Source organism: Mastomys coucha, unplaced genomic scaffold, assembly GCF_008632895.1.
Source record: "Mastomys coucha isolate ucsf_1 unplaced genomic scaffold, UCSF_Mcou_1 pScaffold14, whole genome shotgun sequence".
Taxonomy (NCBI): Eukaryota; Metazoa; Chordata; class Mammalia; order Rodentia; family Muridae; genus Mastomys; species Mastomys coucha.
Window position 1 is genome coordinate 15,649,801 of NW_022196896.1, and position 26,879 is coordinate 15,676,679.

The 26,879-nt window shown below is 37.5% G+C and overlaps 2 protein-coding genes across 5 annotated transcripts; one reads left to right on the forward strand and one right to left on the reverse strand.

The window, feature by feature from the left end:
• Positions 1-25,510, reverse strand: Pnisr (PNN interacting serine and arginine rich protein). 4 transcript variants are annotated; one of them, XM_031366495.1, is made up of 12 exons: positions 25,074-25,510; positions 18,248-18,346; positions 15,732-15,920; positions 13,616-13,839; positions 11,884-12,055; positions 10,712-10,902; positions 8,175-8,312; positions 6,777-6,876; positions 5,982-6,035; positions 4,721-4,891; positions 1,893-2,979; positions 1-1,657 (listed from the first exon to the last, which is right to left on the reverse strand). In XM_031366495.1, exons 2-12 carry the CDS (start codon positions 18,333-18,335, stop codon positions 1,627-1,629), a joined length of 2,445 nt encoding a protein of 814 aa, XP_031222355.1. In that variant the 5' UTR covers positions 18,336-18,346; positions 25,074-25,510; the 3' UTR covers positions 1-1,626. The 4 variants fall into 4 exon arrangements, with proteins under 4 accessions (XP_031222355.1, XP_031222356.1, XP_031222357.1 ...); XM_031366496.1 differs by having other exon boundaries at positions 11,884-11,997; positions 25,074-25,177; XM_031366497.1 differs by lacking the exons at positions 1-1,657; positions 1,893-2,979; positions 4,721-4,891; ... (1 more) ...; positions 6,777-6,876; positions 8,175-8,312 and having other exon boundaries at positions 10,764-10,902; positions 11,884-11,997; positions 25,074-25,203.
• Positions 24,759-25,905, forward strand: LOC116088021. The gene has a single exon (XM_031366499.1). The coding sequence runs from the start codon at positions 24,933-24,935 to the stop codon at positions 25,272-25,274; it is 342 nt and encodes a 113-aa protein (XP_031222359.1). The 5' UTR covers positions 24,759-24,932; the 3' UTR covers positions 25,275-25,905.
• Positions 25,906-26,879: the final 974 nt, after the last annotated feature.

Sequence of the window (26,879 nt, forward strand, 5' to 3'; positions counted from 1 at the left end):
TTTTAAAAAGTTAGATTTAATGATAAAAAGTATGCAAATTATTAAGCAAAACTTCCTTCTGGTTTTCATTTATATGTCTAAAAATGTATGTATCATAGCCAGCAGAATTGTTCAGTAGAATTTTATTTTGAAAATAATACTTCACTTTAAGATTAATCTAAAACAATTTAAGGTATGAAAATTTTATACAACTTATCTATTACAAATTAATCAGAATTCTTCAATTTGATACACTGTGTTAGCTCACCTACATAAAAAATATTGCACATTTTGTCTCCAGATATTACTGATGACTAAACTGTATTAACTCCAAACTACTTATTCTGTGAAATGGCAACTTTATAAATATTGTAACTAAATGCACTGTAAACAGCCATTTTGGTAAACATGCATTTATTCACAGATTTCCTTTAGATAAATGTGTAACTGCTCAAAATTAAGATGCTGTGTAGAGGTACAAGAATGCACAAACAAATCTATTTCTGTCCTCATTTCAAGGAAACACTGATCTTGGCAAAAACCTGGCATTATTTTCAAATCAACTATTGCTGGTAAGAAAGCATAATACTTTTGTCTTCTGTGTTCTGCACTAAAATTTGAAAAGCACTGTTTCCAGAGATCAACTACCACTGTTTAAGTGTATCATCTTAAAAACTCAGACCCTGAAGCAGCTGAACACTTGGCCAAATGCCTACTACTCAAGCTGTGACTCATTCTAGACCATTCACTGGTCATGGTTTCTGGAAACTGAGAAAAATCAGACCATTTTAATGTTATGCAATTGACACAATCCTGCATAACACAATATTCCTCCATTAAGCTGAGGTCATATATTTTTAAAATATAAATATATTGAATCCTAAGTCCTATTTCTTAATGGGTAACCCCAAGGTGTTATTCATGTAAAACAGGAGTGACTATGTAGTTCCAGACTATTAGTGTCAAATAGTCATTACAAATAACTCTACTGGTGTAATGGCCTGATTGTTTCCAGCAATTTCATTTTACAGGAGTGAATAACATTTCATACAGAGAATATATTACTTGAACACCACCTCTCCACCCTCCACCCCCCCCAAAAAAAAGTTTAGAAAGCTGATCGGATGGCTTCAAAGAAAAGTAAGGTCATTTTCTGGCCCTCCCCCACACCCTTAAAATTGGAATTTGACAAAAGTCCATGGGCATAATTTACAAACTTTGACAAACTATTCTTGGAGAAGATGGGAGTAACCTTTAAAACCTGTTATACAAAACTTCAGCTGCCTTTTTATAAAAGTATGTTCCTTAGATTAAAAGCATAAAATTAAGGTGCAAGAGTTTAACAAAAATGAACTAAAGAGCTTTATTGACATCACAGTACATTCAAGAATAATTTTGAGAACATTACAGCTGAAAGAGAATGGCATATTTATAGTCTTATTAAGTACTAATTCTTGAAAAAATGCAATACAAAGAAATCCTATTAAGTAACTTGGAGCAGCATTTGAAAAAGACACCTATTTACACAATTAAAAAAAAAAATCTGGTTTCACCTATACAGCCACAATGTGCCTCTATAATGAGACAAGCCCTTAAACTCATGGAATTTTTAAAAACAGCATCATGGCATTCTTGCCACATCATTCCTCAGCGCTTACGACGGGGAGGGGTTGTTGATCTGAAAGAAAAAAAAAAGGGAAAAGACAAAATTTAAAAATAAAAATGTATTTATACTTAAAATCTGCAATACAAATAAATACTTTTATACAGGATTTCTAACATTATTTTAAAATATTTAACAAATACCAAACTGAGTTTATAAAAGAGAGAGAGAGAAAGGACACTTTCAACTTTGAATAAATTCAAAAAACTTAAAAAAAAAATCAGACAAAATACTTTAAAAAGTATACTACCTTGATCGGGACTTAGACTTGTGTTTGCGGCTTGCCTTCTTACCAGACCTTTGAGATTTCTCCATGGAGCGCGACCGACTATGTTTAGGCTTCTTAGCCTTCTTTTCTTTGCTACTTCCGGGGGATTCAGAACTGCTCCTTCCACTAGAATCAGAACCTGAATGCTTTTTACTATCTTTGGTAGCATTTTTCTTACTATCCTGTCTAGAGTCGTGTCTTATGACTTTAACAGATATAGAACCACTCCTACAGAAAGTTCTCTCACTTTCTCGCTTCCTTTTTAACCGATCATCCTGACTACTGAATTTAAAATCTTTTTCTTCCCTTTTCTGTTTTTCTTTTCGTTTCTCCTGTTCACGGTCCCTTTCCTTCTCTTTCTTTCTCCTGTCTTTGTCTACACTTCGACTCCTCTCCTTTTTCCTGTCTTGTTCTTTAGCCTCACCTTTATGCTTATGACTGTTCCCACTAAGATTTCCACGTTGATCCTCAATTTTACGCCTATCTCGACTCCTACTGCGACTGGAACGATTGGTTCGTCTATCCCTTGAGCGACTTCTGCTTCTACGTCTGTCTCTGGAAGGGCTCCGGTTTCTTCGTCTTTCTCTTTCAATGCTACTTCTATTAGATCTCCTCCTATCTCTCAGCTTTACCCTAGTCCTGCTGCTGTCTATTTTAATTCTGCGAGAGTAGCTCCTGCTCCTGCTCCGTCTAGCTTTCACTGTGGGAGACCTGCTCCTACTATGTCTCTTTTTCCTCTTAGGAGAGGAGGAGCGAGAGGACGTGCAGCTGCTGCCTGAGCTGGAGCTGTATGAAGAACTGGAGACGGAGCTGCTACTGCTGCTAGTCCTGCTGTTGCTACTGGAGCTGCCGCTACTGCTGCTGCCTGACCTACTCCTCCGCTCCTTCTCTTTCCCTTTATGCTCTCTTTTGGGCTCTAAAACTGACGGAGCTTCATTTGGAGTTCTTTTCTTTTCATTAACCGCATCACCATCTGCTTCACTTGCTTCTAGAAGTGATAAACTATTTTGTTCTCTGTGAATAAATTCATTCATCTCTTTTGTAACCCTTTCTGCTTGTTGCTTTTCTTCTGAAACAGAAAAAAGACACAGAAAAGCTAAATAAACAAAAAATTCCTATACTATCAAATTATGACAATAGTTTCATCTTTACTAGAATTAGGGTATAAATCTCTTAAGTAATTAAAACCTTCTAACAGCTACATTTAAAAGGTACTTCCAGCTGGAGAGATGGCTCAGTGGTTAAGAGCACTGGCTGATTTTCCAGAGGTCCTGAGTTCAATTCCCAGCAACCACATGGTAGCACACAACCATCTGTAATGGGGTCTGATGCCCTCTTCTGGTGTATCTGAAGACAGCTACAGTGTACTCATATACATAAAATATATAAATAAAAAGATAATCCCACATTTCATTTACCTAATATATCAAAAGTCTTAACATTTCAAATGCCGCAGCAAAAAGAACTGATTTTTTTTTTTTTCAGAGCAAATCTTCAAAGTCCAGGTCTATACCTGGCTGACCTTTCAGAGACACTCATGCCATTCACTGCCTCCCAAGTACTGGGATTAAAGCCACCATACCTGGCCACTGCTTATCTGTAACTTACTAGTACCTGACAAGAGGGAAGTCTTTTCTTCTGTCACATGGACCCCTACATTTGATACTTTTATTGTCCTGTCTAGAATGGTAGCTAACTAACTATATGTGATTGCTGAGTACTTGAAATGTTCTCAACTGATGTGTTAGCATAGGTAGACAATGCTAGACTTTAAGATTTGCTGGTTTTTTTTTCAGTAATTTTAAATATACTCTATCACTACAAAAGTCTACTCTCTTTTTTTTAAGTATATTTTCATTGCAACAATTTTAACATGTAATAAATGTACCTAAATACCCTGGTTTATGATCATGGGGACAAATGGCTCCTACAACAAAGTAAAAAGATAGGAAAAATACAATGTGATCTCAGCTATAACACATGCTTACAATGAAGCCTCCAGTTCTATGCCACAATATTTCTACTTTAGTTTCAAACTAAAACTCTGGTGATACAGGATTATGAAACAATCTCTTATATCCTAGGAGACTGCAACTTTTGCAGGACCTCACAGCCAGAGTTAGTAATCCACCTTGAGGTCACTAAGACAGAAGACTACTATCTTACTGGGCACTCAGACTACTTGTTTACACTGCTTTTAAAAGGAAAATGTAACAATCACTTTCACTTGCCTTGGATTTCTCCTGGAATCAACTTTAAGCTAGTGCAAAGCTGTAATCTTAAATTATTACTCTTCTATTCCCCTGACTTGGACATGCATATATATCGTTTGCTGAAAAGCAGCAAATACAAAAGTTAAAAGCAACTTCCTAAAACTGACCATAAAGTTTGGAAGCAACCATTTATGAACACTGGTCGATAAAGAATGATGTTTGTTTATCTAGGTCAGCTGAGATCAGTTAGTGTCAGTGACTTAGCCCTTGTGAAACTCTGTTAAAGACTTCTGTACAGGTTTCCATTCTTTTCCCCACCGGAAGCTTTCTGTACTGTTCAACAGATACAGAGCAAAAAGTCCTTTGTTGGGGACAGACAGATATACAAGGATAGACACAGGTACAGAGGCAGAGGACACAGTGAACAGTAAGTAGAGAATTCAAATGTAAATTTGTCCTTGCTCACGGTTAAATGACTCTAAGGGGAAGTCCTTTTATACACTCATGTATTACTAGTGACCTGAAGTAAAAAAAAATGCATAACACACTCACGAAAGCACACATGACTAGACAAATGCCCAAGACAGCGAGGCTCACCTTCCACCTGTTTATCCTGTAATAGCTGCTGCTCTTTCTCTTTTCTCCAAAAAGCTTCTTGTTTTTGCCGGATTCGGTGCCGTAACTCTTCATCATCAGTATCAGATGACTCAGAACCTCTGTCACTCCTCTCATCTTCACTGTCTCCTGATCCATAACCACCCAGTCCACCTGTGTGCATAAAACTCAATCCATCATATGCAAACATTACATGAACCACTAAAAACTTTTTAAGATCAGAGAAGAAACTTTATTTTTTCATTGCCTTTTCCTGGAAGAATATGCTTATTCAGGGTGGGGAGACACAGAACTTCAAAGTTTAAGTTTCCAGAATCTTCAGACAATGGTGATATTAATACTTTATTCCTTGGACTACTTCACATATTTCTCACGACGAAGGAATCATAATAATGGCTTTTATTGTTCATACTAACCAACAAAAGCATTTAACATGTCAAAATGAAGTCTTACTACAGTTAGGTCAATACAACTACTGTAATAAATTGAGGATGACTCTGAAAATATTTCTCAAGTTAATTATTTTATTGTTCAAAGTTTCCAGGGATCAGGAAGGATGCTAAGCAAATTTTTACTAGTAGCTTAGAATATAATTCTCACTGGTATAAAAATGATATGAATTACTCCCCACCCAGAAGTCATCTCAAAAGTATAATTCCAAAATTACATGGGCATTTTATTCTACCCATTTCTCTTGTTCCTCACACAAATTAACATGAGATGTGGAAAAGGCAAACTCAAGCTTTAGTCGCAATAGCATGCAAATAGCCAACTATGAACACAACATTACTGTTGTAAGATAAACCCATTTCCTCTAAATTGGAACTTGATTTGCTCCAACACAATTCATGTATATCATCAAATTCATTACTGTCTAGGTAAATTCCTATGTATGTATGCCATTAATTTAAAAGCAATTTTAGAAACTACCTAAACTGGTGTAAACCATTATCTACTAAGTACAAACTATGTGTATATAATATATAACATATAATTATACCTTATATATTACATACACTCTGGAACAATTAATGGGGAAATCCTCAATTCAACTCACCCAAATGAACTATATTAACTATCCCATTTATAATCACTGTACTGTGAAGGCTTACTCAAAGAAACTAGATAAAGCCTGACTTCTAAGTTTCATAAACTACATAGGAACAGTGCATTTCCCAACAGAACAAGGAGAAAGACAGTGAGTGTCCCTCTAGCCCTCTCCCGTGCACACTGAAACACTTACCAAGGCCGGTGAGGGAGGCCAGTGCACTGGACTGTGCCAGCTGTTTTGCAGGAGCTTTGTATCACATCAACAACAGGAACAACATGTTAACACAAATAGCCACGATTTCATAGTCATGAGAGTCTACGGTATTGTTAAATCTACTACTATCGCTGCTTTGTGGGGAGAGAAGAAACATTAAAAACATAACATTCATTTTAAAACCAGTAGCATGTCTGGCTTTGAAATTACAATTCTGATGTGAGCTGAAATTGGTTCATGAGAAGGAAAAAAGTTGGTAAGTATATTTGTATTTCTTTCTCTGAGATATGGCACATAATTTTTATTTTCTGTATGTTTTTCAAGTGTTACTAAAATCATATGGGAAGGTGATTGTCACTGTTTCATAAGAATTAAAACTGAAAACTTTGAAGATTTGTTGTAATTCATAATATACTTAAAAGTACAGAAGTCACATATCAATACTAAAACACCTATTTTAAAAAATAAAAAAAAAAAAGCCTCAAGTGAAATAAATTGAACATGAGGAATTTTCCACACTGTTTTAGAGTACTACATATGATGACTGCTATATGTGCTTAGGTAGGTCAGAGAAAACAAAGGACTTCTAACGAAGTACTTCTATGGTTCCAATATGATATCTACAAGCTGAAGCTTTCCCAAAGAGTTAACACATGCAAAGAGAAAATATTTAAGTATGTGATAGAAATCCAGAGGACAAAAAAAAAAGTCTAAAATAACCAATAAAATAAAAATTCCCCTACAAAAATAAAACCAAGAACACCCACAATGTACCTTTCGTTGCTTTCCGATGTGCATCTTTAGCTACATAATAAATTTCTTCATCTGTGACATCCAGAAGAATTTCAGTTAGAAGCATTTTTGTCAACAACATCTAAGGAAGAATATTTTATATAGTTTCTAGTTTAATTTTAATACATTTGATTATTTTCAAAATAATTAAAATGCAAAGCTTTTTTAATTTAAATATTTTAAGATCAAACTGATCACTACTAAGGAGTATCTTTAAAAGTATTCAAAAACATTAAAACTTGAAAAAAAAAACCTTCAAATTCATAAGTACCAAAGAATAAGTGAGTACCTGTGACCTCAGCAGAATAAAAGCTGAGATCAAAAGAAAAAAAGTTATAAACTTATCTGTAAAAACTTTGAACTCTTGCTAGAAACAAAAAATAAAAGCTTGTATTAAAAAAATTTCTGTGGTTGGGAAGACGGCTAAGTAGGTAGCTTGTTTACTGTAGAAGCATGGGGCTTGAATCTGAATCCCCAGCATCCGTAAGAAGCTAGGCATGATGGCCTGCATCTATAAAACCAGCTCAGGAGGTAGAGACACAGAGGTCTGGTAACTAGCTGGCCAGCAAGTCTAGACTAACTAACTGGTGCTAGGTTCAGTAAGAAACCTTGTCTCAAAAGTAATTAACTACATAATGAGATAAAGAGCATTAGAAATACCTGATGTAAACTTCTGGCCTCCACACATGCATGCATGGGCACTAGCATGCACACACACACACACACACACACACACACACACACACACACACACACTCATACATACTGATAGAACTTCCATAGTTTAAGTTGAATGTAGCCTTTCATTTAACAGTACTGGTAAGCATTACAAACTAGTTTCTTATGTCACTTTTCAGAGTTAAAATAAAATTCTTTGAGGGGAAAATAAGAAAAACAAAACAAAGCTGGGCAGTGGTGACGCACGCCTTTAATCCCAGCACTTGGGAAGCAGAGGCAGGCGGATTTCTGAGTTCAAGGCCAGCCTGGTCTACACAGTGAGTTCCAGGACAACCAAGGCTATACAGAGAAACCCTGTCTCGAAAAAAAAGAAAAGAAAAAAAAAAGCAAACAAAAAAATAATGGTACTTTAGGTAATTCTGAACTAATATAAATTATGACAATATCCCAACATAAAATAAAATAGAAACACAAGAGATGTGAGTACGAGACAGATTGTAGCTATGGTTTGAGTACCAACAACTCTTTCAGATGTACTTTTAATCCCTTAGGCTTTCTGTGTCCGTAAGCCTTGATTTACAGAAATGAGAGTAGACTGAATTATCATGGGAAGCACACGGGGGAATAATATTTGCACCCTTTGTACATGCTTTACCCAGCACATCTGTATTTGAATAAACACTTCCTAACAGCATGTCTTACCATTTGGTACTCCTTCTCCTCCTCCGTCATCTCTGGTTCACTGTGCTCTTCCTGGGGAGCTGGAGATGGGCTTCTGGTGGCTTTCCCACTGCTCACAGCCTCCAGGTTTTCAGCATCTTCGTCTTCTTCATCACTATCCTATGGCGACAGTATGGGAGCACAGAGCTACAACTGTGATCTAAAGTTGAGGAAACTAACATGCAAGAGCAGCTGCTTTCTACATTTCAGTTTAGGGTTCTCTTTTGTTTTTTTTGGTGTTGGCTATAAAGACACTAAGTGTGACTCTTTGGTGGTGGCACATGCCTTTAGTCCCAGCACTTGAGAGGCAGAGGCAGGTAGATCTCTGAGGCCTATTCTACAGAGTGGGTTTCAGAGCAGCCAGGGATACACAGTGAAACCCTTTTTCAAATCAAAAACAAAAACAAAAAGAAAGAAAACAGAAAGATGCTAAGCATATAGTCTATTGCTGACTTATACTTTTTTCAACCTCTTTAAATTACATTAGTTTCTGTTGTCACATATATTTCAGACAATCATTTTCAATGTTCTTTCCTTTTTTCTTTACCCCTTGAGAAATCAGCCTCATGCCCAGCCTTGTCCTCTGGGAATGCTGAGAGTACAGCATCTGCCACCACACTCCGTTCTGAATTTGTACTATTTCACTCAGGACTTTAAAGTATCACCGGAAAAGAAAAACTAGGATTACAGAAAGGTTTATGAAAAGCAGCTACTTTTTCAATTCAATTTTTTCTCCATTATGAATTTTGAGCTATTTTGTAAATACCAAGGAAAGCATCATATGCATACATGATTCAATAAATACCTGTCTTAAACAAATGGCTTGTAGAACTTTGGGGAAATGAGCAGAGTTTAATTTTTATAGTATTATATACTTAACTAATCATAAATTTATTTAACAAGATTTAATAATAAATCCCTGGCCAGATTCAAAATCTCAGCTTGCTATACCTAAAATTAAGTTTTCTTTCTCTTATTACAAAAAGTTTTGTAAACCTTCATTTTTATTCTGTGTGCATGATTGTTTCTATCTTGTGCATCACGTGCTTGCAGAGACCAAAAGGGATTGGATCTCCTGGCGTTGGTATTACACATGGGTGAGCTGCCATGTGGGCGCTGGGAATCTAACTTAGGTTTCTTGGAAGAACAACCAGTATTCTTAACCACTTCGCCATCACTCCAACCTCCCTAAAGTACTTCTTTGTGAGTACACAGTAGACAGACAGATAAGAAATGAAGTCTACTTCAAACTGAGAAATAGTCTTTATATGACTTTAGTACCAAGAAACCCTAGAGAGGAGAGGCCTTTGGCCCTGTGAAGATTCTGTGCCCCAGTGTAGGGAAATGCCAGGGCCAATAAGTGGGAGAGGGTGGGGTGGCAAGCGTGGGGAGTGGGGGAGGCAACAGGGGTTTGCTCTTGTTGTTTTTGTTTGTTTGTTTGTTTGTTTGTTGGAGGGGAAACTGGGAAAGGAGAAATCATATGACATGCAAATAAAGAAAATATCTAATAAAAAAATAAACAAAATAAACAAAAAACAAACAAACAAGAAACCCTACAGCTCTTTTTAGTCAAAGAAATATCACATGGTCACTCCTAGCAACTACTGTACAAAGTTAAAAAGCAAATGACTATATAAATACTCCCAAGGACAGAATACTAGAACCAGAGGACAAATATATGCAGAAGACAGAAGAAAAACATTGTCTAAACAAAACACTGTAGAACAGAAAAATTCCTAAACCACTCATGCCACGAACTGAGAAATAAATATTTAGAAGATTTAAAGCTGAAACTTTCAGTGTTCATGCCAAAAAGAATGAAAACTACTGAAGCCTCAGTAAAAGGTATACATTAAGTGTCAACGGAAGGGTAGACTCGTTTCTTTTTTTTTTTTAAGATTTATTTATTTATTTATTACATATAAGTACATTGTAGCTGTCTTCAGAAGAGGGCATCGAATCTCATTACAAATGGTTGTGAGCCACCATGTGGTTGTGGGATTTGAACTCAGGACCTCTGGAAAAGCAGTCAGTGCTCTTACCTGCTGAGCCATCGCTCCAGCCCTAGACTCATTTCTCTATGCTACTTAGCACTTTTGTTTTATATAATCCACTTGTTAGGGAGTTGGCTGCACCATAATGAAAAACTAGAGAGGTGCACATTACCATAAAAACTAACCATAATTACACAAAATATCCTTACAGAACAGGCTTTTTAAAACTTACTGCCATCCTCCCCTATTTTATTTTCACTAACCCTCAATAACACACAAAACCAGAAACCCAGCTAAGCATCTTTGTACTTGGGAATCTAAAGGATGCAGAGTCAACAGCAGCATGAGGAAGTGTTCACGGCACCTTGCGATATAACTATATCCATCTCAGTGAGACATACACAGAACAGCAACCCAAGCTCTAGTACACTTACCCTAAGACCTCTCAAGAACATGAAGACTTTCTGTAAGCTCAGGCTACTTTTCACAGACACAATTATCAGTTTCATGTCAGGCTCTACTTACAAATTTACTTCTTTGGGGTAAACGAGGACCATCCCCTCCGTCGGCATCTTCCGTGGCCTTCTTTTCTTTTTTTGACAACTGTGACCGCTGCTGTTCCATTCTCTCTTTCTCTAACTTCTTCTGCTTTTCACGCTCCATCTTCTCAAGGCCTTCTCGAATCCAGGCTGGAAGAGTCCTGCGCTTTACTGCATCTGTTTCACACAAGGGGGAAACAAAATCCCATGTCAATATAAATAAAAAGTTACAATAAGCAAATAAAGTTTTTGAGTTTCTATAAATGCCAGGAGTAAAAGTAAAATCCTTTAATGTAGTGCTTTAAAAGCCATTGCTTTGAAGAGCAGGAGGGACATGTTCTAATGCTTACAATTTGCCAGGGAGCAAAATGCATTAAACTGTCATCTCATTTAATGTATACAAAATTCTTGGGATCCTACTATTACTCAACCTTTTTTGTAGGTGAGGAAACTGATGCTCAAAGAGATAAACCTATGTGCTTGTTCAAGGTTAAAAAACCAGTAAACCATGATATAAACTAATCCAGACCCAAATTCTTATCCTAAGCTGCTTCCTAAAATATGAGAAACAGTCAAACATAGGCAGTCCGTTTTCATACTAAGAATTCATTCAGTTAAATGTAAAAAGGCAGTAAGTTAGACTCTTCCTAACATGTTAAAAGGTATTTTCCCATCTATTAAATGGTAGGTGATTTGAAACTTTCCAGATATAATGTAAATATGTAATTTGTCATTACTACCTTTAATATTATTTTAAAGTTAATGTTTTATTTTTTGTTTTGTTTTGTTTTGGTAAAGTACACACGGGAAGTAAATAATTAAAGAAAACCAATTTTGCAGCAGTCTATCTTATAGGTAAGACTGGAAGGGGATCCAAGGCAAAGAACACTGAAGATGTATGGTCAGCAAAAACCTACATTTTATCAAACGTTACTGATTAAAACAAGTAATCTGAAAAAAACTATTCAATTCCTTTTACATTTTAGATTAATATTTTTTTATTTAAGAATTATGACTATAAAATGATAGGGTTTTAAAACAACATTATTTCTACCAAACCAAAGAGGTGCTTTAACAACTTAAGAAATAAAAATACAGTTTTTACAGTGATAAAGTCATCATGCTAATGTGGTTCCTGGAACAGATTTAAATAGTTACCAATTTGTGGAGGCTCCTGCTTCACTGGAAGTGCAATAGGTGAGCGCTGTCGGTCCCTGAATGATGGTGGCCGCTCTCTTCGATTCTGTGTAGGTGCTGGAGGTCCTGGAGGTCCTGGTTGCCAATAAGGAGGATGAAATCCACCTTGTGGTGGACCAAAAGCAGCCCCATGCTGAAAGAGTATTGCATTTTAATTTTCCTCAATTTAGTACATATACCTTCTGGGACACACACATGTTATGAACTGGGACAGTAGAAATCCATGTGTGTAGCAAATCCAAGAATTCCATGGTTCTAACACTCATCAGTACTTCTGTAACCCCAAGAACCCAGGCTTACTTTTCTTAGGAAAGTTAAAAGATTTTCTGTCTATACAAATATAAACAGGATTCTATAAATGAGCAGATAGATTATTTAAGAACTATGGGAAGGCACATACACATAAAGTTATTATATATGTATATGAACCTTTTCATTCTAAATTCATTCCTAAGTTGTAACACCACCAAGAAATCAGAAAGCCTTTTCTTTCTCTTTCTAAGAAAGGCTCTCTCTCATTGTGGAGCCCCAGGCTAGCTCTGAACTTGTTATGTGCCCCAGGCTAGCTCCGAACTTGTTATGTGCCCAAGGCAGATAAACTCAAGAGCCTCACAGGTGCTGAGGTGACAGGATGCATCACCACAGGTAGCCCATTTTTATTTAACTAAAAACTACAGAACAATTTGTTGCTGTTGTTATCAGTTTCAACTTCTCATTTCTAGCGAATTCAGGTTGTTGCTAAAGTAGGGCAGGGTTTATTTATTTACAAGTCAAAAATGACACTGAGTTAACTATTTTCTTCTGAAAATCTGCACTTTCAGAGGCCTTCTAGGAGAAAACTGCCAACAGGTTCTCTGCCTTGTTCACACAGGTTTCACCAGGCCAAACTAAGGTAAGGAGAGGACTCCTTGTCACTACATCCCTTCATTACAGAGAAAAACTGTCACATGTGAATTCCAAGAGTTAGTACACACGAATCTAATCATGCCTTTATGAGAGGAATACCATCTCAAGGTGAACATATTATCAAATTCAGCTTGTGAATAATGTTTAAATTTGCAATTTTAAAGGTTTTAAATTATGCTAGTCTATTAAATAAAGCAGCAACTGCAATTAGTGACATCTAGTATAATTTAAGGGTAGACCCTAGCAAAGCAGGGTCTTAAAGAAAATAAACCCCATACAATAACACAGAGTTCTATGTCCCTAGGAATGAATGTCACAAAGGAAGCCATGAATAATTCCATTAATATGATGTATAAAAATGGGGAAAAACACTAAAAAAAAAAAGTAATAACTTTACATAGAAGGTACAACAGTTAAAACAATCTATAGTCATTGTGTTTTGTCTTACTTATAATCCATTATTGACATAAAACATATTCAACTATTGTCTATTTTCTATACTTTAACATTTAGATATATCATGTTGAAACTGGAAAACAAGGCATCATATAACTATGCACTTACACATTACCACTTTATCCAAATTTTTCCTAATGTTTGTTGGTATCAATTTTCTAATCAAGTAAAAATCTAATGATTTTAATAAACATTGATAAATCTTCTAAGACTGTATGTGCTTATCCGTACAATCCTGAGAATGACACACATCTAGGAATTCTTGACAAGACATTGCCAAGGAATGGGTTACTGCACGTCTATGATAGTAAAGTAACAAAATATCTTTCACCTGATAGTCAAACTGGTTCACTGGCCCCACTGCAAAATTATCAGGTGGTCCACCAAAGTTGTGATTGTTCTGGTTAAATATATGCCTGTTGTCAGGGGCAAATTCCCCACTGTCCTGACTGTTGCTGTCTTCAGAAGGAGGAACAATGTCCATTGGGCCTGGTGTTGGTGGCATCCATGGCTGATCTGGAGGGGGGTGTGGGGGCTGCTGATGCATTCCCCATTCTATTCAGGATTTAGGCATAAAGACATTCAACAAGGGATTATAACAAAGTCAATACAATTTTTAAGATCTCAAGAAAGCTGCAAAAAGCAACGACACAGATTTTAAACAGCAATTTATAGCATTTTGGTCAAATTCATTTTGTATTACCTTAAACTAAGCAATGAACTAAAAACTATTCCATACGTAACTCTGTTCTAACTCACATTCTAAACAAAATGCCTAAAGTTATTATTTTGTTTGATATTTTGAGACAATAATCTTGCCATGCAGACCAAGCTAAGCTGGAATTTCTACATAGCTAGACCTGGCTTCCACCACGAGCCCCATCTGCTCCGCCTCTCCAGCGCTGTGCTTACAGGCATGGGAGACCACACTCAGCTCCAAAATGTGTTCTTAACAAATTTAACAAGTTCCAAAGCAACTCTTGGAAGAGCTGCTATTACTGTTCAATAGTAATACCATAAAAAGAATACCTTAAATTTTATATTATTTCTTTTTCCATAAACACATTTATCCTCACAACAACCCTGTGAGGTAGGGAGAAATTTGGTATTATTTGTCAATTTCAGAAGAGGAAACTGAGATACACAAAGGTTAATAAGTTCCTTCGTGTCACAGAGAAAGCCAATGAAGGGAAGCTAAGGGCAGCAGGAGTGAAAGGAGGACCACTGACGCCAGGATGAATAAATTTTAACTCGAAAACTAAAATAGTTTCAAAAGTGGGAAAGTTCAGCCTTCTAGAAGACAAAAATAAACCACTTCACATTATCAAAGATGAGAACACTTGTTACTCTTTTAAAAGTAATATTGAGAATATACCCTATGTTTTCCATTCTCACCAATAATAACAGAAATAAAAAAATAGCAAACAGAAGAAGCTATCCAAACGCACACTCTCTATAAATAGTGTGATGCAATTATTAAAAATAGTAACACATCCGTGGAAAATTGAGTGAACATTAAACAATCTAAATCATACTGTGAAGTTTAAAAAAAAAATAAGGGGCTAGAGACATGGTTCAGCGGTTAAGAGCACTGACTGCTCTTCCAGAGGTCCTGAGTTCAATTCCCAGCAACCACCTGGTGGCTCACAACCATTTGTAATGGGTCTTATGCCCTCTTCTGGTGTGTCTGAAGAGAGCAATGGTGTACTCACATACATAAAATTAAAAAAAATCTTTAAAATAAATAAATAAATGAACAGCCAAGAACTTAGGGAACGTCACTGCTATCTGAAAAAAGGGTGGGGGAGGAGGAAAAGTGGATGGATGAGAGGAGCAGAGCATATCTGACAGACTTGCTTGTCATACAGTGGCACAACTTTTTTGTTTGTTTGTTTCTTTTTTTTTTTTTTTTTGAGACAGGGTTTTTCTGTGTAGCCTTGGCTGTCCTGGAACTCACTCTGTAGCCCAGGCTGGCCTCGAACTCAGAAATCCGCCTGCCTCTGCCTCCCAAGTGCTGGGATTAAAGGCGTGAACCACCACCGCCCGGCACAACTTTTCTTTAATCAGAGGCTATACATGTTTTACTCTGCCAAGTGCTGCTTCTGAAAAGGCCAGAGGTTGCAACAGAGAGACAAAGAGTGCTCTCTTTTCCCTAGATGCCAAGTGAGGTTTCCAGAGTGTTCCCAGCCCCTGTCAGCCTAGGAATGAAGAATCAAGAAAAAAAAAAAAAAAATCAAACTGAGTGCCACAACAGTGCACAACACTAGCAGACTGTGTACAAAATAATTTAACCACAAAAATGTCAAGATCAAATCAAATTGAGACTGCCTATTTTTTAAAGAGCATTAATTTCAAGAAGTCATAAAAGTAAACAAGTTAAACAATATATTACTAATCCTCATTTTATTTTAAAACATTCTAAAATTTGGGAAACAGAAATAACAAACCTGGTTGCCACATTCTGTTAAAATTTGAATCCCCTTGAAAATTTCCATGATTATTTGGACCAGACTCCATTGTAGACATATCCTGTCCATTTGGCATCATTCCTGGTGGTTGTTCTACGATGGTTTGCTGTCCTGAAGCTTCTCTTTGTGCAATCCAAGCTTGGGCCAAAGCAGCCCAGTCAATCTGGCCTAAAGTACATTAGCAGAACTTAGCATTCAGAATGTAGGAGGCTAAAAGAATAGCACCTCTATGTAAAACAAGTATCTCAATTAGTCTGTTATTTGTCTTCTTTTTAAGTATGATATGCATGTTTGTGTGTATATATGTCTATGTGTTTATGGGTACATATGCATTTGGAAGCAAGACAGTTACCACTTCCTTTAATCCCATCTTTTATTTCCTCTTTGAGGAAGGATCTCTCAATCCCAGGAAAGGCTAGAAGCCATAGCCAGTTTTCTTAGTGCTCAATCTCTCTCTGCCTTCTGAGGCTGGACTATTACACACCCAGTATTTAACATAGGTTCCAGTTCTCTTGCTTGTATGGCAAGTGTTTTGACTCCTGGCCCATATCCCTAGCTCCTTCTTTTCTTTCTTCTCTTCCTCTTCAATTTCTTTCTCTTCTCTGTTCTTCCCCACTGCTCTTTAAGCATCCTTCATTAATTAAATAGATATTTAACTATTATATAAACTTATGTCTACAAATATGCTTAGAAATGCTACAAATATACAGACCAAAATATATATGAGTTTCAAAAAAGGACTCTATAAAAACACTTACAGTCTGGCGTAGTAGCACACACCTTTTATCTTAGCACTCAAGATAGAAGCAGGAGAATCTCTGTGAATTTAAGGCCAGCCTGGTCTACACAGAAAGCTCCAGGACAGCCAGAACTACACAGAGAGAGCCTGTCTCAAAACAAGCAAAAACCCACTCTTAACGTATTATGTCATAGAAAAATCTATGACCTTACTCTGCTGAGTTTTTGGAAAGACACACATGCACCTGTAAAGCCAGTGTAAAATACCCAAACTCAATCGTTTCTTCCTTCAGAATGTTCCACTGTTCCCAGGCTGCCTTTGAGCCTCCACTGATACACCAGTGTAAGTTTCTATCCTTGCTCCTTCTCACAGCTGGACTTTTAAGCTGAGTGCTGTAGACAAAAATACCTCTTCAACTTCAAAATCTACTGCTTCTACTATCTTTTTCCTCTCCAAATCTATAGTAAAATTCTAAGACCTCTTACTACTAATAGCAAACAAAGTAATTTAGCCAAGTTTTAATAAATATTCTCATATATTTTAATGAAACAGAAAACTGATGTAGCCTGGTGATTATAAGTAGGGCAACTATATCTTGAACTTCCCAACTGTGATCTAGCAAGCCTAGCACTTTAACTAAGAAAATAACTGGACAAGTGACTAATGTTATTTTCACAAGATTATGCTAACTGGTTAAGCCTGGAAAGGTATAAATAATCAAATACCCAGAAGTCTTACTATTGTTATCATTGTTAGTTTATACTAGAATAAAACCATATATTAAAAAGCTATGTAGCTATTTAAAAAATGAAATAAGCTAGGTATGGTGGTGTACATATATAACCTAAAACCTAGGAAGTGGAGGTAGGAGCAGTGTGAGTTTGAGGGTACCTTGGGCTATAGAGAACATTTTATGCCAGCCTGGGCTACATTACAAAAGATTGTCTCAAAACAGAAAAAAATTATCTCCCTAAAGAAAGAGCAATGTGAATAATCACGAAGATGAAGCAAAACTGACTTTAAGTGTTAAATGGGGCTCCTGATACTTTTTCCCTCTACATTATTGGGGGTGGGGGTGGGAGTAGAGGGTAGTCAAGAAAGGGTCTCACTATGTAGCTCAGGGTATTCTAGAACTATATAGACAAGACCTGCCTCAGCCTCCCATGTGCTGGGATTAAAGACCTACAACACCAATTATCTCAACACTCTTGAGACAGTCCTTAGTAAAAAGAAATCTGAAAATGGCATAGCATAATAGGCCTGAGGAGATGGCTCAGTCAGAGCTTGGTATGTGAGAATGAGAAGCTTCCTAAGTCTGAATTCCCTACATACAGGAACCTACATTTAGGCTAGAGAATGCACTGCACACCTATAACCCAGCACTGTGAAGCTGTGTAGATTCCTAAAGCTTGCCGGCTAGTCAGTCTCATTCAATCAGTGAGCTCCAGGTTCAATGAGAGAGGTAAAGAGTGACTGAGGAAGATACCTCTGCCTCTACACACAGATATGCACGTTCACCCACTCCATATGTTGAACATACACAAACATGTACATAGATGCACAAACTGTAATAAATACAATCCAGAATAGAAATATATAATACTTAAGCATATTTCATGCTTTTTCTTTAGGAAACATAAGATGATATCAGTTTAAGATGTAAAATTCAATAAGCCAACTTGAATACTATCATCTAGATCCTACCCATCTCTAAATGTCCACCCTGTACCGCTTTCAAATGCAGAACTGTCCTTACTTGGATCTTGCTGGTGCTGAAATGACTGCATCCACTGTTGCTGGTTCAAGGGCCATTGCTGCCAAGGCTGTCCTCCTTGATCCCACATCCTTCAAGTTCCTATTTATGACAAATTAAACACAGTTAATGTTAAGACTTTTTACATTTTCAAAACTTATATAACAGAGATTGCATGATGATACACTTTATATGAGGAAAGCTCTGTAATTCTATTCAATATCGTCAGAGACAACTAGATTTAGATTGAAAAGCAATAAAAAGGTTTAAGTTAATGCTCGTATCAGGGTGAAAAATACAGTTCTAATTAGCTATGCTAAAATAAGGCATACCTAGAACTATGTGTCTTTACGTGTGCTACCACTGCCTGGCTAGGTTCAATTATTTTAATGATTACAAAGTGATTCATTCACCCTCCAACCAAACTCCTTTAAGAGAGTAACAAATAGCTATAGCAGAAGAAAACTTGTTCTTGTAATTACAGTTAATAATAATAATTAATAAACATATAATACCTTCTAAGAAAACATCAGAAAGTAAGTTGATGAGAAATTAGAAATCCAAACACTGCCAATGTCACCTACATGGATATAATTTACAACATAAAGTATTATATTCACTGAAGTATGGAAGAGTTTCACCACAGATATTTAAATGATCTGCACTTCCAATACAAAAAATTATAGGCATTAAGGAATGATATTAGAAATAGTAATGAGACAAAGCTGAAAAGTGAGACAACTTTGAAAACCTGTCTCTTAGCATTTAAACAGAATGAAAAACAATTCGGGGTACTCTGTTAACTGTTAAATCTAAGTTATGGATAATGGGATGCTAGATCCTTACACGACTCACTTTTCTGTAAACAAGTCTAAAAACTCCTCATAAAAAACCTTCAACCAAAAATGTGTCTTGCCTATAAGATGTGAGGGACAAAGAATGAGGAAATGGACAGCCAATGACTGCCCCAAACTGAGACCCATCCCACAGGCAAAAATCAATTTCTGACACTATTATTGAGACTCTGTTATGTTAGCAGACTGGAACCTAGCCTAACTGTGCTCCGGGAGGCTCGGCTCCACTCCACAGCCAATGGAAAGAGATGCAGAGATGCACACCCAAACAGTAGATGGAACTCCAGGAGCCTCAGGGAAGAGTTGAGAGAAGTACTGAGGGACCGGAATTGGATAGGGACTCCACAGGAAGACCAACAGAGTCAACTAACCTGGGCTCTTAGGGGCTCCCAGAGACTGACCCACCAAACAAGGAACGAGCATAGGCTGGACCTAGGCCACCCACACGTATATAGCAGATGAGCAGCTTGGTCTTCATATAGGTCTCCCAACTACTGGATCAGGGGTTGTCCCCAAGCCTGTTGTCTGCCTGCCTATATCCCATGTCCCTAAATGGAATGTCCTCTCTGGCTTCAGCAGGAGAGGTTGCACCTAGTCTTGCAGCAAAACTATTAAAAAAAAAAAAAACTTAGCAAATTTTCTAATTGTAAATATGTACTTTTAATGAAATATAACTAAAGGTAGAAGTAAGAGGAAAGGACTTCTATTGAGCAATTAAAATGAGTAAAGCACAGCTTTATATACTGACATGTACTGATATACAAACTCAATGGGAAAAAAAAAACCCGTTTCAGTACACATACACACAAAAATACCACTGAAGTTTCATAGTCCAGCATGCATCTAAGATTCCTAAATCACAAAACTGCTTAACTTCGGGGAAGCAGAAAATACTTATCAGGGACTTCCACTTTATACTTTCCGTAGTCTTTGGATTCTTTCCTAGTGTGTGTACTTTTAGAAAGACATTAGCTTTAAAAAAGGATTCAAGGGAAGCAACAAGTACAATCCACAGTGACTTTTATAGAAGTAAAAATCACACATGAGTCACCTAAACACAAGACAAACCACCTAATCTTTGTTCATTTTCAAGAACAAGTCAGAATAAATTTCAAATCTAATCCAAAAGAAATAACTGGTCATGAAAACTAACCTTTGATTTTTGTTAAGTCTATAAAAGGGAAACAGATAAGCAAAACGAACAGAATTTAAGCAAAAACTTGATTAGAAAAACAGAATTAACTAATCAAGTATGTAACATATAGTTTTATATGTTTTAGGTCAGCACAATGATTATAAAGGGTTTTACCAATTACTTAACAAAAGAGCAAACTGCCGGGCAGTGGTGGCCCACGCCTTTAATCCCAGCACTTGGGAGGCAGAGGCAGGTGGATTCCCGAGTTCAAGGCTAGCCTGGTCTACAGAGTGAGTTCCAGGACAGCCAAGGCTACACAGAGAAACCCTGTCTCGAAAAAACAAACAAACAAACAAACAACAAAAAAAAGAGCAAACTAATTTAATAACAAAAATTTAGAAGCCCTATTCTTGAATATGACTCCTGACATACAGGAATCAAAGCACCGATTATAGTGCCAGGGATGGGAATCCGCACTAACGCAAATCTGTGAGTTCAAGGTCAGCTGGGCCACATGCCCATAGCAACTTTCATTCTCCTTTTGAGACCCTATCCCACAACCAAACAAAAAAAATGCATATTATGCCCTTCAGTATCTGTAGATGATTTAGTATCCATAGAAAACCAAAACTTTAGGATGCTCAGCTCCTCATATAAAATGGCATTTTTGCTACATAAAACAAAATCCGAGTATGCTTCCTAGATCCATTTCACCAAGTATTTCTGATCTGCAATTGGTTGTAACTATAAACACAGAACCCACTGACAGACAGGGTTCACCAAGCATTTCTGATTTGCAATTGGTTGTAACTATAAACATAGAACCCACTGACAGACAGGGGAGACTGTATCTTTGTTTGCTTGTTTGTCTTTAAAGCTAGGGTGGTTTCTCTGTATAATCCTGATTGTCTTGGAACTCACTCTGTAAACCAGGTTGGTCTCGAAAGTGGAGATCTGAGTGCCTGCCTCTGCCTCCTGAATGGTGGGATTAAAAGCCTACACCACCACAGCCCAGCCAGAACTTACTTTTGATTAGTTAAAAATAAATAAATAAAAGAAATTAAAGTACCTGCCCCTATATGGAAGATATTTTGAAGTTTGTTCAGTTTGGTTCTGTATTTGGACTCTTAATTTGGAAAACATGACTATGTTCAATATGAACAGTTCCACAGACACAATTTTTAGTTCATCTTTTTTTTTTTCTTGAGATTGCAAAGGCAATCACACTACTGCTGAACTATATCTACAGACCCACTTAAGTTTTATTTGTTTTTGTTTTTTTGTTTTTTTGTTTTTTTGGTTTTTTTTTTTGGTTTTTCGAGACAGGGTTTTTCTGTGTAGCCCTGGCTGTCCTGGTACTCACTCTGTAGACCAGGCTGGCATCGAACTCAGAAATCTGCCTGCCTCTGCCTCCCAAGTGCTGGGATTGAAGACCTGCGCACCACTGCCTGGCGCACTCAAGTTTTAATAACAGACTTACACCATGGAAAATGATAGTCATATATTGGGTGAGTAATAATTTGAAAAATATTAACTGTTGAAGGTATACGCTAAATATATTATTACACTGAAAATCTCCATAAATTAAAAGTAATATGCAATAGTTCTTATAGAATAAATGTTCTGAACACTCAGGATTTTCTTGCGAAAAGAGGAAATTTTACTGAGTGCTCCCTCTGTCATAGTATTGTGTCTATGTTAAATGGTTAGGTATTTTACTCATTCATCACTCATATATGTTACCCACTAAATATGCAACTTTAGCCACAAAAAGTACATTTTAATATTACTATTTGACACCATAGTTTGATTTCTAGGACCTAGGGATACACTTAAAGAGTAGAGAACTTGCCCAGCATATGCAAAGCCTATATATAATCCCCAGCACCCTCATGTCCCAACACAAGTAGAAAAAATTCTGAGAGCGATGAAATGGCACAGTAGGTAAAGGCACTTCCTAACCAACCTGATAACCTGAATGAATCTTATCCCTGTAACCCACATGGTCACAGATGAGAACCAATTCCTACAAGTAGTCCTCTGACCTCCACAAACATGTCATGGCACATGTGTTCACACACAGACACATATGTACACAACACAGATAAATGTGGCTTTAAAAAAGATTGAATCTACTTAGTCCCCTTTTAGACTTATTTTCAGAGATCATCAACTTTTCAAATTTGGAGAAGTCTAATTTTGTTGATTCCTGCAACAGACTGTTAACAAAATTTTCCTTCACAGAGTAAAGTTAAGTGTGATTTCCTTGAAAAACAACTTGAATTAGAGAAGACTAAAAAAGCCAATAACCAAAGATTGCACTTGATCATCAACAGTATCTATCATACTGCTGGAAAAAACTAACACCAGAGTTATGGACTAACTTGTAATCTTCCCAAAGACAGGCTGAAGTCCTAAATCCAAGTTACCTATACATATTTGGAATCCAAGGTCTGTGTGGATACAGTACTCAATTTAGGATGAGGTCACATTTGATTAGAGTAAGACCTAATTCATCCCTAGATGAAGACAGACGTAAGTATCCACATGGAGACTGTCCTGTGCCTCCAATGCCAGAGAATGGACAACTCTACAAGCTAAAGAACAGAAAGACAGGTGCCATCAAAACCCAGAAAGGAGGAAGGAAGGTATCTACCAAACTTTGCTTTCATACTTTTTGCCTTTAGAACCATACAAGAGTACATTGCAGTTGTTTTAAGCCACCTAGTTTGTAGTAATCTGTTAAAGTGACCCCAGATACTAACACTAGGATTATTATCATTCAGCCTTTTCTATAAATTATTCTGTATTAGAATGGCAATTGAAAACAAACAGACCTGGAGCTAAAGGATGATGGCTCAGTACTTAAGGATGTGCTCGCTATACACCCACGCTCAATTCCAGCATCACATCAATCACAGCTTATACTTTCTGAAACTCCAGACCCAGGGGACCAAATATCCTCACACTCATGTGCATATATACACACTCAATACAGGCACGCACATGCGTACACACACACATACAAATAAGACTGACTTCAAAATGACTTCTTCAAATGACGACCACTAATATTTACATAACTCACTAACAGACTGTGACGAAAGATGAGAACTGAAATATGTTTTAAATCTCTTTGTACCCGGCAGTTTTGTAATCTTAACTCTAATGAGGTTCAGAAGTAAAGGCAGTTAAGAGCTTGAGTTGGTGGCTAGCCTGGGCTCCTTGTCCCCAAACTGAAATAAAACAAAGTTCTATAGTAACCCATGTTTGTAAAGCAGGAAAATTACTGAGTGTTGTTCCAGGCCAGCCTCTGCAACAGAGTAACAAACAAAACACTAACCAAAAGGGTGGGAAGCCGGGCAATGATGGTGCACTTGGGAGGCAGAGGCAGGCGGATTTCTGAGATCGAGGCCAGTCTGTTCTACAGAGTGAGTTCCAGTACAGCCAGGGCTACACAGAGGAAACCCTATCTCAAAAAAACAAAAAAACAAAAAACAAAAACAAAAACAAAAACAAAAAAAAACAATGACCTGGTGGGAAACAGTAGACACCTGAAAGATTTAGCAATGGTCAAAAGTGGAAGATAATGACACATAGACATAAAGTAATAATTTTTCATTAAAAAAATACAGTGGCTAGATAGATGGCACTGGCTGCTCTTGCAAAGGACCTGCCTTCAGTTCCCAGAACCCACATGGCAACTCACAACCATCTGTAACTTCAGCTCCAGGGGATCTGACACTTTCTTCAGGCCTCCACAGATAATACAGAAAAATGGAATCTTTTTAAGAAATGGTTTTTTAAACTAAGGAAATAGGAGTATGCCATCAATTAATAATGTAGCAACATTGTTCCATTAATAGTAACAAAGTGTAACCCAAGTATATGTTACTGAGGAAATAAAACCTGTGGTTATACACTATCTATTTAATTTTTCTACAATTAAGTTCTAAGGCTTGATGTGGTAGTGAATACATTTAATCCCAGCATTCACAAGCTTAGGCCAGCTAGAGCCATGTAATGAGACTCAAAAAAAAGTCCTTAAATATAAAGCTTATGTATGTTTTGAATAGTGTGTCTAAGAATATCCGAAAACTCATTACATCTCCCTTGATGCTTTTGAAAACCACCCCACAAATAAAGTTTTTACTGCTCTGGTTTGGTTTTTAGCTGGATGTACTCAAGAAAAATCCAAGATTATTTTCGTTTTTTTCTAGGGTCAAGAAGAAAAAAGGCAAATGAAGTAATAATAATTTTAAAAATGTGCTCAGTACCCAATTGTGTTAGATAACAATATTATCCACAGAAGAACGAAACAACTGAAATATAGGATACTACTTGTTTCCCTTGTGATGCTTAACACATACTATCCATCACTGGGTAAAAACACAAAAACTAAGCAACTAAATCATACGTGAATAGGACGCAGCAGAAAGCGGTTGCGCCTGCGTAGTGCGAGTCGCAGAGTCTAAGTTCCAGGTCTGGGCCCCCGCCGCCTCCGCCCCTTTGCGCTCTCGGCCCCTAAAGGGTTCCCACCGCGCACGCGCAGTGCTTAACGGCCGGTCAGGAGCCCAACAATTAGTCCCTTGCCTTCTCAAAGAAAACTCTTAGTTCGAAGAATGGGTCGTGAGCTCTCTCCTTAACCAAAGACAGTTCCTCTTCGGCGAGAGCAGCTCTCGTTCACTGTCTCCGGCGGATGCCCGTGCTTATCGGGAATGAGGTTCTGGCTGTCGCGCCTAGCGGCGTACCCAGCCTAAGTCACGCTACCTTCGTCACACAAACCGTGAGGATTTTAGTAGTCCGGAAAGTTCCCCTGTGTAAACTGCTCATCGCTTACCCGCTCCGGTTCCGGAATACCGCTGTCGCCACCGTTCCTGTAATTCTCTCCAACCTTTCGATGCTTCTACTTCTTCATGAACAAGACAAGATGGCGCCCGATGGGTCTCACCCGGAAGTGAATAATAATAACATCCGCTTTTCGTCTGAAGTCATATTGACTCTCAGCCAGGCTTACGAGCATGTGATTTTACCGAATTGACGAGTCCGCGCCATTTTTGTTAAGGGCAAACCCAACCCACCTTGAGTTCTGTCTGTAGTTAGACCTTCTTGTCTGTGAAGCCCGCGTCACACCCAACACATTTTTTATTTGTGCAGCCAGCACAAAGCCGAGCCTAATGTTCCGGTACAATGGGTGCTCTGAAGTTCTAAACTTTAGTAAGGAGACCCTCTAAGAGCAAATGAGTTCTAAGGAACGGTTCTGCTTTGGGAAGGATGCTGAATCGCTCTGTCTCTTTCAGACTACGGAGGGGCCCCCCAGATCAAAACCTGCCAACTTGGAACTCATTGTGCCAGGCTGGAGTCTCAAGAGTCTGAGTTCTACAAGCCGGGTGTTTGCTAGGTCTCCTTGTTAACCTCCTAGCGTCGCGCCCCCTTGTGGGAACATTTACTCAGTTCAGCTTTGCTCAGCTACTCTTAAGAAAAAGTAACTGGGAAACAGAGTTTCCACTAGTCCTTCCTTACCTCAACTACAAGATGGCCTCCCGAAAGGGGAGGTAAAGGGTGTTTAGCGTGAACAATGTACATATATCTAAAATGTCAATTTTCCAGACTAGGAATTTAGTTACAAAGGGAGACTAAAATGCTTAGAAATACAGTATTTTTAACCTAAATTTTGGGAAATGTCTTTCTAGAAATTTTAGTGTAACTAAAAAGAGTGATGGAGGAGAATTCCAGGAAAGAGTCTGTCTGCAAAGATTGATTAGAGCTGCAGTGATGTGGAGAGGTTGGAATTTTACAATTCCAGAAGCTAATTACCCAATGTGGGCCTAGCTTTACCCACGAATAGCCAGTCCTTGCCAACCTCTCGACATTATAGCTAAATCCTGTGACTAATAGATTAAAAACCTTTTAGAACTTTTAAAAAAATGATCTATTTATTTGTATTTTATGTGTATTGGTGTTTTTCCTTCATGCATGTCTGTGTGAGGGTGTCAAATCTGTGTTCCGTGTGCCATGGACATTCAAATGTGGTTCCACCATAAGCTCTCTCATATTCCCATTAAGGTGAGAACTGTATTTTTAGCATCCACACCATGCACTAAAAAATCTAAGTCTTTGAAGTGGGAACTGCACAAGAAACATCAAACTACTCTAGAAACAAGACTAGTAAACTGGATAAACAAAATAAGGTAGATGTGAATATAGGAATGCCCTTTACAAGAGATTCTGTAATCTCAAATGAAGTATTTGAAAACAAAGTAGCCCATGTTATTAGAATAAAATCCTACTAGGTAAACACCTGCTAGCCTCAAGTTTGCCTTCAACAGGTAATTTGGGGAGTGGGGTAGAGAAAACTGCTAATTATCTGGCAATGCTATGCTGTGAGTTCATGAGGTTAGTACAATTCAAAAGGAAACCTGTAGTTGACTATTTCCATTTAGCATTACTAAGAACTCATGGAAATCTACTAGCACCTGCCACCCCGCTGCTGGGATTAAAATCAAATGTCATCATGCTCCACCTCAGCGAGAAACATTATAACAAGAAAAATAGACATTATTTGGTGAAATCTGCTTGGATTAGCAAGGTTATCATAAATTCCTGCTCCCTATAATCATCTTGTAATTATTTTCTATTTCCCAAG

Excerpts from the sequence above, each read along its gene's own strand:
- Pnisr (XM_031366495.1), bottom strand. The coding sequence starts at position 18,335 with ATGTGGGATCAAGGAGGACAGCCTTGGCAGCAATGGCCCTTGAACCAG. Across the intron at positions 12,056-13,615 it reads TGAACCAGTTTGACTATCAG|CATGGGGCTGCTTTTGGTCC; the intron begins GTGAAAGATATT and ends ATACTCTTTCAG. Across the intron at positions 8,313-10,711 it reads TACCCCAAAGAAGTAAATTT|GATAGTGATGAAGAAGACGA; the intron begins GTAAGTAGAGCC and ends CTGTCGCCATAG.
- LOC116088021 (XM_031366499.1), top strand. The coding sequence starts at position 24,933 with ATGCCCGTGCTTATCGGGAATGAGGTTCTGGCTGTCGCGCCTAGCGGC.